The sequence below is a fragment of the Metarhizium album genome (assembly GCF_000804445.1).
Source record: "Metarhizium album ARSEF 1941 chromosome Unknown scaffold_18, whole genome shotgun sequence".
Lineage (NCBI taxonomy): Eukaryota > Fungi > Ascomycota > Sordariomycetes > Hypocreales > Clavicipitaceae > Metarhizium > Metarhizium album.
In genome coordinates this window covers 242071-256207 of record NW_024467592.1, presented here as the reverse complement: position 1 = coordinate 256207, position 14137 = coordinate 242071, and the positions used below count along the sequence as shown (strand labels likewise).

Below are 14137 nucleotides of genomic sequence, written 5' to 3'. Positions count from 1 at the left end.
CGCTTGTTGTGGCCGCCTACAATGGCTGTAAAAGGTAGTGATGGCAGGTCAGCTTTCAGCGGATTTCACTGCTCTTTTTTGCTCAACGCTATCCGCTTTTTTTCAGCTGAATATTGGGCTCTGAGAAGCAGCTAGACGGTACAAGGGAAAATCTACGTACGCCTAGATACGCTTTCTCTTACAGCCACGGCCCACGGCTTGGAGTTAGGAGTGACGGAGCGTCTTGGGTACATATTTTCCCTAGGCCAAAATATGCTTGGGCATGCTTGCGTGTTTCATGCCGACGTCTCCCTGCTCCGTTGGTAACCAGGAATCATACGCTTTTGGTGGCCTTGATCGACGTGCCTGTGCGAGTCGGTTATCGCGACTCGCTACACATGCAAAATCTCGTGGCTCAGATGACTTGCTTCTGGATATTGGGACCACGATGGCGTCGCTAAGTGTCGGGTTGGCCTTCACCTTCACCTTCACCTTGACAACTATTCCTGGCGGCTTCACTGACCACCCTGCTTCGCCAACGACGTCTGGAATATCCCTTCGTTCGACCGCCTTCAAGTCTCAACATCAAAATCGAGGCCGGCGTGCACAGGTGGTGTCACACTTGCTCAAACTCATCCTTCACCTGGCATCGACGCCGAAACCACATCGGCGTCATTGCTACTCGTGGCCTCGACACAAAGCTACCGGGCACATGGAGTCGGAAGTCTGAGCGTCCCGGCCATGATGTGAACTGGCTGGCCGACAAAGACATGCTGCCCAGCAGAGTCAGCAAAGCTCACATCTTGACGCGCAACTGGCCTTCTGACCTGTTTGAGTGGTCCGATCTCAACCACAAGAGGATTGGAGAGCTATCAAAGACCGGCCCCTAGCAACGGATGCCTAGCCAGGGAGAGGAGACCGGCTCATCGTCCTCATCGCGTAACGTCTGGGTGGCATCATCTTAACAAGGGCTCTTTCAATGGCCCGTGCCGAGTACCAGTCACCCAGAAGAGCCACTCGTGCGGAATTCCCCTCTCGACACCCTTCAGAGGCACCTCATTTCAGGATGTTGCCAGCTGTGGTTGTGTTGGTGGTGCTGCGCTGCTGGAAGGTGCCGCAGAGTCCATTGGAAATTGTTCCAAGGCAAGGCCTCGGCGACAACCTTCCACGGGCAGCCCGACTTTCGAGACTTTCGCTTCCGAAGACCAGCGCCCCTTTCCGGTCGCAGAGTACCAAATCGATCACATTGGAAGATGTATCGACTTTGGTGTGCAGGAGGAACTATGCAGTTGGCCTTGACAAGCCCAAAACTATCTTTTGCAAAATAGTTCACGTGATTGAAAAGGGAATCAACACCGGGAATTGGCGGTTTTGGAATTGCTTCGTCAGTTTTAGATCCGGAACTAGCATCGAATAAGTCACGCTGTTCTGAAAGTACGTCAGGCTGGGTAGAGACGCTTGGTGAAGAATGTCTTAGATCAGGGCTGGTGGCTAGTTTTTATGCCCTCGCTCTTGCTTGCATTTGATGTCTTTCATCAGCCCATGTACGTTCCTTTTTCGTGAGCGAACACAAGAGCAGAGGCGAGGTGTCGGTCGGTTCCTGCAGGCCCGCGAGCCAAACCCAACGCAGTCGGAATGACCGCCAGCTTTGTCATAGCCTGCGCTATCTGCTCGTCTGGGTTCTGAAGACTGGTACACGGCTCCTCTCGTATGGTCTTGGCTGGGTCTGGTATCAGTGTAAGATGAATGAACTGTGCTTGGAGCAGGAAACGACGCGACGAGAACCGGCTGTTGTTGGTGGTGTGGAGAGTTGGGGTCGGAGGGGGCAGAATTCTGGCATTGGTTACTATTGGTGGGCACCAGATGGTTTGGGTTTGGCCAATGAGAGTGCTAGAAGTGCGGCGACCATGAACTAATGGAAACACAACACAGCCTTGGGCTGAATCATCGTCCGGCAATAAAATCGTAAATTTTCCTAGTCATCAGACGGTCCCCCTACTGTTTATGCCTGTCACTGACTACATGTGTACAGACTGTAACAGGCTTTTAACATTGCCGCAGCGATCGCCGCCTTTGCTGGGAAGCACCACTGGGTCGGGAACGTATGGGCGAATCGAAAATGGCAAAAGTCAGGCCAGTGTAGCGATTCCTATCTCTAGAGCCACGTACTGGGTATCAGTGCGTGAGACGGAAAGAAAGTCAGGGGTTGGACTTGTTTCTGACACTACGCTAATCGAAGAGGTTAGAGTCAACTGGCGGGTCGATAAACTCCTCGCCCAGCACGCCAGAGATACCCCGCGCGAAGTCTTTGATATATTCCGCGATACTTGAATCTGGATGCCCCAATCAGTCTCTAGTTACGGGAAGGAACTATCGCATAAGATAAGACATACACACGGCAATGCCTTCGTTGATGTAATCATCGAGATACTCTGGTATCTGAGGCGGAAAGAAGTCCTCAATACCAGTGGTCGCTATTGAAAAAACAGCTGGACAACAAGGTTCTGTAACTCACCTCTATGTCCTCGGCCCCGCTCAAGTACTCGAGGAGACGCTGAGCATCGCCAATAATCCTTTGCCAATATGAATGAAGTATATCGATGCTATCGTTGATGGTCGGCAAATACTCATCTCTAAGGGCCGTGATTCCAGCTCGGGCGTCCTGAATCTTTTGAATTTCCTTCCGAATCTCCTCGATTTCATTCTCTTTTGCCAAAATCTGGCGTTGAACATCTGGAACGAGTCAGCCTTGCTGTCCAGATAGAAGAACGCCCCTGAGCGAATGCGTACCTGAACGTTTGCGGTAATAGGATACTAGGATAGCTGCCGACGCAGTTACTCCTATGAATCCGAATATCTTGTGTTTGATCAGCCGATCTCGTCGTTCAGATTATGGCGATTCAATGCGTACGCCTAGTATGAGTCCTACGGGGCCGCCAGCCAGCGCCCCCAGCATGAGGGCACCGGACAAACCCATAATGCCTTGAACCACTCGAATTTTCTCTTCAATCTTGAGAAGCTCCCCTTGAAGAAATTCCAACATTCTTTGAATAGCCCTTATCGACTCGTGCAGATCGCCTTCTTTTCTTTGGGCCCAACTGTCAAACCGCGGAACAAATGATATAAACCGAGTTTGCAGCGACAGCAGTTTGGTCTGAACATTTTTCGCAGACTTCTCATGACCTTTTGCTCCCTGCAGAATGGTCAGTGCAAAGCCACAACACCCAACCGACTTCGAGTGTCGTGGACGGGGTTTTTGATGGCCTCACATCAATGAATTGACGAACTACCCGCTTTTTGTCCTCGAGTCCAAGTTCTTCATCCATGACAAATGGGATAATCAACTTGTCGAGACCTGCTGAGGGTTAGTCGAGCCGCCTAAATCCACGACTTCATCGGAGAGGGAGGAACACGTACGTGTCCCGAAACTGCTAATCTGCGTCGCAACCGCGCGACTGCCACTCAGAATGCTCTCAAACTCCTTCCCGGTCTAGTCAGCAACTGTATTCGTGGTCTGCGGAGAGGAAGGTATACTTCCTGAAACTTTCTCATGTCCGGCTCAAAACCAGACACCTCAATCTGATCTATTTCAATGACTTTATCGTGGAGCTCTCGAAACATCCGTCGCAACCGCTGAGCAGCATTTGTGGCTTCTTCGGCACCTTGCTTGAGCGCATCCAAGGTGATTTTACTAGACAGTCCCTTTCCAGCTGAGACTCTAAACTTCTTGGCATCCTCGGGGCAAGTAAAGGGAGGTTCGCAAGGACCGTTGTTGACGAGGATCTCGATTTCCTGGAGACTAAAGGTATCTCCAACTTCGAGGTACTTTTCCGGTGTAGGATTCGCGCCAACACGGTCATTGAAACGCTTCATGAGTTCATCGTAAGATGGAAGAGCTGTGCCAGCGGTATACGCCGGTGGTGGACATGTTGAAGCCATGATAACACCCTGTCGGTGCTATAGCCTTGGAGTCGAGGACCAGAAGCAAGGAGAAGAAAGCCAGAGCGATGTGGCTCTTGGAAGAATATTCGAGAGCGAATTGTTGGCGACGCTGTAGAGCTGTCTGAGTCTGTTTGGCGGCTTCGACATGTTGTTCACACGCAGCCCGTAATCCGAGTTTATATATACGAGAACCTTGTTCCTCCGGCATACATTCTGTCAGTACATTCAGCAGCCCATCCATTCGTCTACTCCACCTGATTGCCCAAACCAGGAGGCAACTATCTGCTTAGTTACATGGCTCTTTCCAAGCGCGGATTTTGCAGCTCGGAGTACAATAGAGTCTGGTATTGGCGTCACAAGATTGGTCACGAAATCGTTTCACGTCGAACATGAAGAATGCAACACCAAAAAATCTTGTGCAGTCACAGCATATGGACACGTAGTAATGTCCTATGTAGCTTTGACCACCCCACAGTTGCACTTGCTCTACGTGCCGTCTATTCACGGGACAACTCGACCCTGCCAACTCCAATGCTGCCTGTTACCCAAGTCACTACTACCCAGTCATGCATCCGTACCCAATCTCGGCTTGTATACAACGTTGCTCTGTTCTGGTAAGAGAGGCGGTGAAGCGGCATGAAGCATCCTTAAGACATGGATCATTATGATAAGCAGCGTTTCTGTTCAGTCTTATTCCTTTTGTGCGCAACCAGCAGGCGAGTCACCGTCAACAAAAGTTCCATGAATGACGATGGAAGAGGAGATGGGGGTAAGAGAACTGATTCATGTGCAATGACAGGTGTTCTGGAACGGGCGGTATCAGACACACGGGGTTGCTTTGACGAACAAATGCCAATAAGCGTCAGCGTTGTAAAGTTGCGTCACTGTATCTATACTACTGGCCAACCGATGCGACTCACAGCATTTTCACTGTCGTGCCGATCAAGAGTAACAAGTTCATGATAGAAAAATATCACGCGAAGGATCAAGCTAGATGCCTCATGCCTCGTGTATCAATTTGTTTCGAGGAGGGCTTCGTTCATGACAAGATACATTTGGCATCGGTCATTTAGCGAGGGACCCCAAACTCTTCAAGAGCCCGGAAGACCGAGCCTCCTCTAGTTCAGTGTATAAAGACGACTCTTTTTTCAAGTGGGCCAGAACGTCGGGATGCTCAGTGCTAGTCCTGTCGATATAGGCATAGAACCAAAATGCCATTATAACATCTAACGGGCCAGACCTTGCATTAGAGTTTGGATACTCTTTGGTTGTTCCTGGGCAAGCATAACAATGACTTACACAACTTTCGCCCCTCCTTAAGTGCAATGCACATGTATTTTGGCCAGTCCTTGTTGGATCCACGGTCAGCGATGGGGGTCTCTATGAACACTCCATGGGTATCTTACCGCCATGTCGGCCCCGTCTTTAAGCCAGTTCATGATTTCCTTCCCGTCGTCTGCAGTGAAGTGCCAGTACTTTCGGTGAGTTGTGCTGTATCTCTCCACATCTGCGATACGTGCCGGGATATCGATCGGTCGTCCCCTCGTCGAGCCCCCCTTCTTCGACTGCGGCTGCGTGGCCGCACTGAGAAGCAGGCCTACAATCTTGCATTCTCGTGTCCCAACGGCGAGGAGACCCCCAATCTGCCATATTGCAAGTCGTGTTATTCTTGTATAAACTGCAGTGTAGAATCTTATATACCTTTATAAACGCCGACATGGGCCCGTGCAAGCTGGCAGCATAGGACAGCGGCCATGACTGAAAGTCTATCTCCGGTAATAGCTGCTCCATTGCGGTCTCTGGCGAGTGGTATTGGCTTGGCGTGGTCGCTGTTGCAGCGGGCTTTCCCAGAAGTGTATTCTCATAAGTTTTATGGATTTCGGCAAACTGCCAGTTTTTGAGGATACTTGCTGCTTGCAGTAGTGATGACTCCTAGCAAAGTTTATTAATAATAAAAACGCCCTAATTGATAATTCAGACTGATGTCTCACATTTATGAGCTGTTCTACTGCAGCTAGTCGTTCTTCGGGGGGCATACTGTCGTCGGCGCACAAGGGGACGATTTTGTTGTCGAAATCTATGACATATGTCAGTTTTACATTAAATGAACCAAGTAGAGGTGCTGTGGTGTTGTACCTGCACAGTACTGCATCAATCTATTTGCTAGAATAAGACTGTCTAGCAGGTAACTATGGTTTCGCTATTTGTTATTAGGGAGAGGTCAAAAATGTAAGGGATAGAGACTTGATATACAGTAAGCATGGAGCGTAGAATCTGATCCTGTGGCTGGATGCCATCAAAGTGTTCGAAACCATTCACAATTGCCCAGTTGGCATCCCAGGCCAGCTGTTCAAGCGTCTTACTGGTACTCTGCAGGATGTCCTGGGTATCGCTACACATGGCATCGGTGGCCCCCTTGATGTATTTCCTTTCTTCGTCAGCAGTGAGCTGGAGCCTGTTGAGGCCCTGAAGATTCTGGCTTATAAGCCCCCAAGAGAGCTTCCTCCCAGCATCCAAGTAGTTTCTGGGCGAGGGGTGACTGAGTAGGTCATTGTAAGTATCTGCTCCTAGCAGTTCTTCAAACAGCGACGAGAGAAAAGCTTGGGAGTCTGTAGAAGCTGGGGGCATTTTAAGACGATTGGTCCGTAGAGGTTTTATGAGGCACAAGATGTAGGCAAAGGCAGAAAGATAGAGAGATCCCCAACTCTACCCAAATACGTTCATGAAGTGGTACTATTATACTCCTCTTATCACCCGAGGTGCTAGGACAGAAAAGGAATGTAGCAATGTAGCTCTTACACCATGATTGTGGTGGAGTCGGCGGGAGAGAGGGTTGCATAGGCATGAGACTTTACTGACATGCTTCATGCCGTCGGGACAAGGGGGGAAGTGATCGAGCAGTCATACGTACGCCTGTGAGACACCAGCTGAAAGAATTCTAGACCGATACTCTGGCCAGAAAAGACTATTACTTGTAATTATATGCAAGTTGGCAGCCTGGTACCGCAACTTATATAGCGTGGCTTTCTTCCCGATCGTTTCCAGGTCACTTAAACCAGTCCTCCAGGTTCCATTGACAGACGCAATCGCAAAAATGGATGGCGCAACGACCACTGAAGCACCACCCTCATATGAAGAAGTGGTTGGGAAGTTCAATGGCCTCATTGGAGGCAACCCCAACGCCACGCGTGTCCTTGAAGCAGCCGATGGCCTATCCCGGACAGATCTGGATGTTCTCATTGCAAATCACGACCAACACTTCCCTATCAAGACAGATGAAGACAAAGTCAAGTTTGCCACTGGAGCTGCCGAGGGCTCCTGCTCAGTGGAACTCCAAAGCGCCATCGGCCTCTCGGCAACGGCTGCTGCCACGACTGCTGTCCAGATCAGCAGGACTTTCAACCGAGTACAAACCCATCTCGCAACGGTTGATCGGATGGCGCGGACATCGTTCGAATCCACCTTTATCCCGATAAAGGGGGTGAGTACCACACTAAGGCATTTTGATATTTGATACAAACCGCAGCTTTGTGCTAAGCTTTTGTTTGCGCCCGGGCTTAGAACTTTCAGAGAGCCTTGGATGATAGTCGGCAAGTCGCCAGTCGGATGGCAGCAAATGTTTCGCGTCAGTATCTGGTCTTTCCCTGCTTTTCTCCTCCCTCATCCTTAGATTCAAACCGGAGAGCTCCGTCTCACAGTTTGAAACCAGTATTGGACAGGACGGAAATTCGGTATGCACACGACGATCGTGCATCCGTAGCAAATCGTGTGAGGAAGCTGGAGGGCTACATTACGGTAAGGGGAATGATTCGAACCACGAAGTACTAAATACTGAATGCTATATATATAAGGGAATTGCTACACGGGCATGACACTTTGGCTACACGGGCATGACTCTTACACGGGCATGACTTTTACCACTTCTGATTGGTCGCATTGTCTCTGTTAACGACGCTGGATTCTGCCACCTCAGCCGCAAGTACCTGGGCCATTTTAACCTTGCTTCTGTGTAAATTACTTCATTTCGGCTAAGCTACTACGCAGCAACCCAGTGGTCGCGCAGTCGGGGCGACCCCCTCGAGCTTGCTTTCTTCATTTTCGTAGCTTTTAATAAACCATAATACGGCACCCTATGCTGTAGAGATAGCGACCAATTCTTTCACTACAATCTTGTTCTCTTCTCAAGACGTCAATGTCTTTGCCTCGCACACCTCCTCGCAGGTCGCGGAGCCCTAGTCCCAGTGATCAATCACAAAGAGGAAAGCGACACAAATCCAGTCGGCGACGCAGATCTAGTCCTTCCACAGTTGAAGACCGACCACAATCCGCGAGTAGCTCTGCTACGAGTATCGGTCAGTTCTACGGCCTCGGGGACGAAAATGCACTCGATAACCTGTTCGCCTCTTTCCCGCAAACACTTTCAAGTCTCCCACACCCCCATGGTTCACAGGGCCGCCATGAGCCTGCATGGGGCCTTCGATCTGACTATGAGATATATCTTCAAAATGACTTCTTCCGTGGAAAAAGATGGAGCCAGCGAGTCAGAGCGCTTATACCAGGCCCAGAATTTGATCCATTCGCCTCTGAACCTCCCGAATCACCCCCATCCGCCCAGCATCTCCCAACAAGGACAAGAGCCGAGTTCGAGTCCGCAATGCGCATAGTACGAGAGGTTACCGGCGAAGGTCGAAGGCTAACTGTAGACCTTGCTCGATCATACGAACGTGTACAAGCTTGGCGAGAGAGATGGGGATGGTCACCATTAAGTTTCGAAGCATATGACTCTCCTCCACCGTACTCTCCACCTCGTAGGTCACCCACACAACCTCCTCGAATATCACCGACGCCCGAAAATATTAGTTCCTCGCCTATGCGACAGTCTCTATCTCCCGCCCCGGAGCCAATTCCGAACCCAATAATCCCTGGCGACCCAGCGCCCTCGGCCGAAGTTCTTTTTAAAACAACCAACGCATTTGCAAAGGAGAACGGATTTGGTATTATTCGGCGGAATAAATATTCCTATAAGGGACGGTTGATTAGGTACTCCATTCAATGCGACCGGTTTGGACAATCTCGGGCCTCGGGGGGTTCTGGTCTTCGAACCCGAAGGTCTCGGAAGTGTGATTGCAAATGGATGATAATTGCTGAAGCCCTAGAGGAAGGCAAGTGGCTTCTTCGACAACATAGAGACCCGAAACATCACCAGCATAACCATGAACGGAGTATTACGCCATCTGCGCATGTTTCCCACCGCCGCCTTACTACACCAGTTAAAGCAACCATCGAGTCAGCAAGCCGTCGCGCGGGTATTCGAGCCAGTGATGTAGCTGCTATGGTTGAGGAGCAATTCCCCGATACAACACTCCTGCGGAAGGATATCTATAATGCCCGTTCGTTCATTAACCGAGAGAAGCTAAATGGCTATACACCTACTGCGGCATTGATCAAACTCTTTGATGAGAAGAAGATCCCATACATCGCGAAATGGGCCGATGATGATCCAGATAGACTGCTTGGTCTTGTCTGGACCTTTCCGTACTGTCTACAGATGTGGAAGCGCTTCCCCGAGGTTATTAGCTTTGATAACACATATAACACTAATCGCTTCAAGCTTCCTTTATTCCAGGCTACTGGCCAAACCTGTCTTGGAACTGTGTTCAATGCTGCATTTGGCTTAATAGATAACGAGAGGAGGGAGGGGTTCCAATTCCTTGCAGAGAGTGTTCGCAAGCTCATTACAAAACACTCACTCAGGGAACCAGATGTCATCATCACAGACTTCGACAAGGCTATGAAAGCTGCCGTTAATGATCAGTTTCCAAATGCACAGCAACAGCTTTGTATTCATCATATCCTTTCAAACGTTTTGCTTAAATCGAAGACTAGGTGGACGGGCCAACGTGAGGACAGTACTACTAGCCCTAGCGCTAGTGACAGTGAAGACATTCCCTCACAGGCGGATGGCGGGTTGAGCACTACAGATAAGCATCTGATCGAAGATCGGTCGAGTAGTGATAAGATTCCTCATACTTACCAAGGCGTTGTTTTAATGTGGAAAAAGGTTCTCTATGCCGAGACTGAGGAAGCGTTTGAGCAGGCATGGAGAGATCTTTGTAAAGAGTTCGACGACCAACGAGCGATCTTACAATACCTCTACTCGACTTATATGCCTGTTAGTGCTCAATGGGCACGTTGCTTTATCCGTCGTTATCGTAACTTCGGAATCCGAGTTACGTCCGGCACAGAAGCAAGCAACAATAATATCAAAAGCTATCTATTAAATGGCATGAGCCACCTCTACCGACTCGTCGAGGCAATGCAGGATATGATACATGACCAAGAACGTGCCTTTAAGGATGCCTGTGGACAGGATGATGTCCTGACTGCTCCACAATACCTAGGTTCGATGGGAAACTATCTTGGTGAACTACGAACAACCATGTCATCGAAAGGACTTGGGTTAATCAACAAGCAATACTGTATTGCTCGCAAATTTCTGCCGACGGGGAAGAATCCCTTCCCCGACTCTATTGGACTTTGCGACGACGACTGTACGGTCTCTATTGAGCTGGGAATCCCATGCTATCATAAAGTCTACGCAAAGCTAGATTCTGACACACGTTTCACTAAATGGGAGGTCCACCCACGCTGGCGACTACGGGAATCGGCATCTCAAGATCCATACCGACGAATTCTTGACCCGAAAGTTGCCACTGCACTACGTGGAAGGCCAAAGAATACAGCGCAGGTTATCCCAGAAAGCCTAGCTATTACATCAAGTAGCCGATCTGATAATCAACCAAGTGGGCGACGAGGTCGACCGCCAGGAAGTCTCAATAAGCCAACTCTTGCTAGGAGAGTGCATAAAGCTACTCGAGAAACCATCACACAAACTGGTGGCCAAATTGGCATCTCAGCCCAGCAAGGGCCAGGTAGACCTTCTAAAGTCCTAAATGCTGGGAATACGACAGGCGTGCGGTACAGTGGACGGAGGACGCAACGAAACATTCGCAGGACAAGGAGTCAATGGGAACTGGCTAAGAGTGATGACGAAGATCCAGATTGTATCGTTGTGAGGCAATAAATTAAGTAGACCACATCACGTCTTTTGCCAGTATTTGACAGTTACTGGCTAACAGTACAAGGACGGTAGTTTAATCCGAAATGCAGGCTTGCAAGATAGCAGAAGACCAATCGCGCCCACAACGATAAGTGACTGCAATTCATGGTGATGTAGGAGCTTGTTAGTGAAGTTGGCTACACCGCCTTTCCGAGGAAGTATCTGTGGGGCCAAGAAAGTATGCGACCAATCAGAAGTGGTAAAAGTCATGCCCGTGTAAGAGTCATGCCCGTGTAGCCAAAGTGTCATGCCCGTGTAGCAATTCCCATATATAAACGTTAGGCGGCCGAGAGGATCCAGACCGACAGTAATGGCGTTCAGTCGCGAATCTCTGCCGTTAAAACCTCTCTAGATGACTTCATTACCACGTTCGCGAACTGGGCCAAAGGCAGGGAGGGGGAACTCACCGACCTTATCAAGCAGATCAAGCAGGACTTGATTCGCCTTGAGAGGCAGCTGGCAGACAGGCAGACGCAGTTGGAGGCCCTCACGCATTTTACCCAGGGTCTTGCCCCCATTACAGCTGCGCTCGCGGCGGCTTTCCCTCCCTACAGCTCGCTCATTGCGGTAGGTTTGCCATCGACTCCTCGTCGGTTTCTCTGAGCCTCGTATGGGAGTCTAATGGTTCTCTGATTGCATAGATTGCCGGTCTGCTTTTTTCTGGCTTGTCTCTTGCCACCACCACTGCCCTCATAAAGGAGATTGGCAGTAAGTCTGCTTGACGTTCTCACTTCCACGTCACTTGCTGACACACTCAAGTGCTCAAACATGAGGTCGCCCAGAAGACTAAACAGAAAGAGGAGCTTGGTGCGGAACTGGAAGCCATCAGACAAGCCCGAGAAGAACTAGAGGAGACTGGAACAGCATCCATATCCTTGTTCGGGGACAGCATTAGCGCCATGCCTGCGGTTTCCACCGCGGCGGTGGTGGAGGCTAAAAGCATACTGGGCTGGCTCAAGGCTGGGGCACCGCAGCAAGTAAGTTCTACTATTGCCGTGATCTAGTCTCTGCGTCCCCAGACTATTAATCCTGCGCCCCTCTAGGATCGAACTCTGTACGCGCAGCTAAATATTGACAAGGAAGTCAGAAGCTGTAAGTGACTGCCTGGCGTTCCCCTAATTCACACCGAGAAGTGGCTAACGACGGTGTTCTGTTAGATGAGTCAATGGCATCTTATTTGAGCGCCTTTGGTCAAGGCATATCTTCTGTTTGTACTCCGGAGAACTAAATGGAGAAGAAAAGGAAATCTCTCAACTATATGCCTAGAATTTGAATGCCAAGTGTCCTTTTCTTTGCCGTAGAATGTAAAGATGAAGAAAAAACCTCAGATTTAGCCTCTCGGTATAGCTTTAAATTATTTGCTCCCAAGACTAAGCCGTATTCCGTCTTGTGAGTGTGTTTGAGGGACTCGGCGAAATTCGAGGACGGGATTACTAACGGCGTCAAATTTGTCAGGGGCTCAGGGCAGATTAGCATGCGCAAAATGGGGATGCGCGGAATGGAAGAACATGCACGTATCTGCAAAGCGCTCTTGGGTCTTTTCTCAACTTGAGCTATGCATTACCTGTGCAAGACGACGCGTTAGTCGGGCTCTTATTGACTTATTTAAAGCCTGACAGAGCGCAATAAATGTCACGAGTCACGACACAGCACATAAACCTCACGAGTGACGGTGGACCAGGTCACTCTGGCGGCCGTAACGTCAAGTCCAATCAACCTGCTCGTGTCTACTTCTATCCGCACACCGAGTTGTACAGCTCGGATATTGACATCCTTCTGATGTCTCAACCAGGAGAATAAGGATTTACTGGTGTGGAAGTGATACGCAGGACCCTCGACGCAAAATACAGGGTACAAGGCCTAGGTTACGTAGAGTAAGACTAGCTGCAGAATCCAAACATTGCAACCCATACGGCGTGGCAATTCGAGTGGGTCCACGTCTTTGTTGTCGTGTTTGATGCCTGGGTAAACGAAGTCAATGGGTCTTCTGTTTATGCAAAAATGGTGTTTCCACCGTCGACGCGGTTGAGGTACGGGGAGATGTGCTAAGCATCAAGAAGAGGCATGGGCACGCTCCAGTTGGACGGATCCGTCACTTCATCTGCGTAACAGGATATGTAAAAGACCTCCGAGTCGGCATTTCTCCCCCAGAGCGTCACTACACCCTCAAACTGCACGGCGAAAAGCATGTTTGTGCCTTCAAAGATGACCTCCTCAAGAAGCTTATATATATAGAGAAGGGAATTTCTCTCTTTAGATAGAAGAGAGTTTAGAGATTAATATAGTTATTACTACTAACCTAACTAGCTATAAAGTCATTACAAGTCTCTTATGTAACCTACTATCTACTCTGCCTAGAACACTCTCTATAATAAGCCTATAATATATACTATTATAACTTGTACTTTATATCCCACATAACACATTAATACACACAGTTCCAACAGGAGACATAGCCTGTGCTAGGACCTATATAGTGCTAGATTAAGCAAGCTAGGGCAGCTTGTTTATGACGTACCCTTTTAGCCTAATAGTTAAGGGGTCCGGCAAACCACCGGGATGACTGCGGCTGGCATCCGCTATGGCTAAATAGGTCTAGTCCATTACAGCCCGCCTTGGTGTCTAGCACTACCTAATTACCCCATTTGTTGTTAACTAGTGTAAACTTGGTTTACAGTCTGGTGACTCGTTGTTTGCACTGTGCCTGCTCTGTCCTTCGCACATGCTTCTTTTTTTTCTTACTTCGATCTAATTGTGCCTGCCCCACTTTATAGTTCAGCTATTAAAAGCTCTCACTACTAAAGGTAGTGTTGGCGGAAAATCGCCAGGTCAACTGCACCACGCAAAAGTAGAACGCGCTCCAGCAATTGGAGACGCAAATTGACCTTATATTACTGCGCAATTACACACACAGCGCATGCACCCCTATTTTTCGGCTGACAGGTAGTGCTAAATACTAAGGTAGGCTGGACACTAAGATAAGCTAGTAAAGTATTTTATAACAAATAATATTAAATAAAATTATAATAATTATAAAATAAATTATATTAAAATTATAATTATATAATTATTATAATTTAAGTTTTTTCTATTATA

At 48.9% G+C, this 14137-nt stretch overlaps 4 protein-coding genes across 4 annotated transcripts; 2 read left to right on the top strand and 2 right to left on the bottom strand.

Moving 5' to 3' along the window:
• Positions 1-2208: 2208 nt before the first annotated feature.
• On the bottom strand, positions 2209-3918 carry MAM_06137 (uncharacterized protein; the record flags this gene model as incomplete). The annotated part of the gene is made up of 8 exons (XM_040824935.1): positions 2209-2312; positions 2373-2418; positions 2495-2712; positions 2770-2836; positions 2891-3172; positions 3249-3334; positions 3397-3469; positions 3514-3918. 8 exons carry the CDS (start codon positions 3916-3918, stop codon positions 2209-2211), a joined length of 1281 nt encoding a protein of 426 aa, XP_040677098.1.
• A 1151-nt stretch (positions 3919-5069) lies between these two features.
• On the bottom strand, positions 5070-6549 carry MAM_06136 (uncharacterized protein; the record flags this gene model as incomplete). Its single annotated transcript, XM_040824934.1, has 7 exons — positions 5070-5101; positions 5221-5269; positions 5328-5564; positions 5623-5853; positions 5913-5998; positions 6058-6121; positions 6175-6549. 7 exons carry the CDS (start codon positions 6547-6549, stop codon positions 5070-5072), a joined length of 1074 nt encoding a protein of 357 aa, XP_040677097.1.
• Positions 6550-7015: 466 nt separating this feature from the next.
• Positions 7016-7435, top strand: MAM_06135 (uncharacterized protein; the record flags this gene model as incomplete). The annotated part of the gene is made up of 1 exon (XM_040824933.1): positions 7016-7435. The coding sequence occupies one exon, from the start codon at positions 7016-7018 to the stop codon at positions 7433-7435; it is 420 nt and encodes a 139-aa protein (XP_040677096.1).
• Positions 7436-8113: 678 nt separating this feature from the next.
• Positions 8114-12045, top strand: MAM_06134 (uncharacterized protein; the record flags this gene model as incomplete). Its single annotated transcript, XM_040824932.1, has 4 exons — positions 8114-10993; positions 11324-11608; positions 11683-11749; positions 11801-12045. The coding sequence occupies 4 exons, from the start codon at positions 8114-8116 to the stop codon at positions 12043-12045; spliced, it is 3477 nt and encodes a 1158-aa protein (XP_040677095.1).
• Between the last annotated feature and the right edge of the window lie 2092 nt (positions 12046-14137).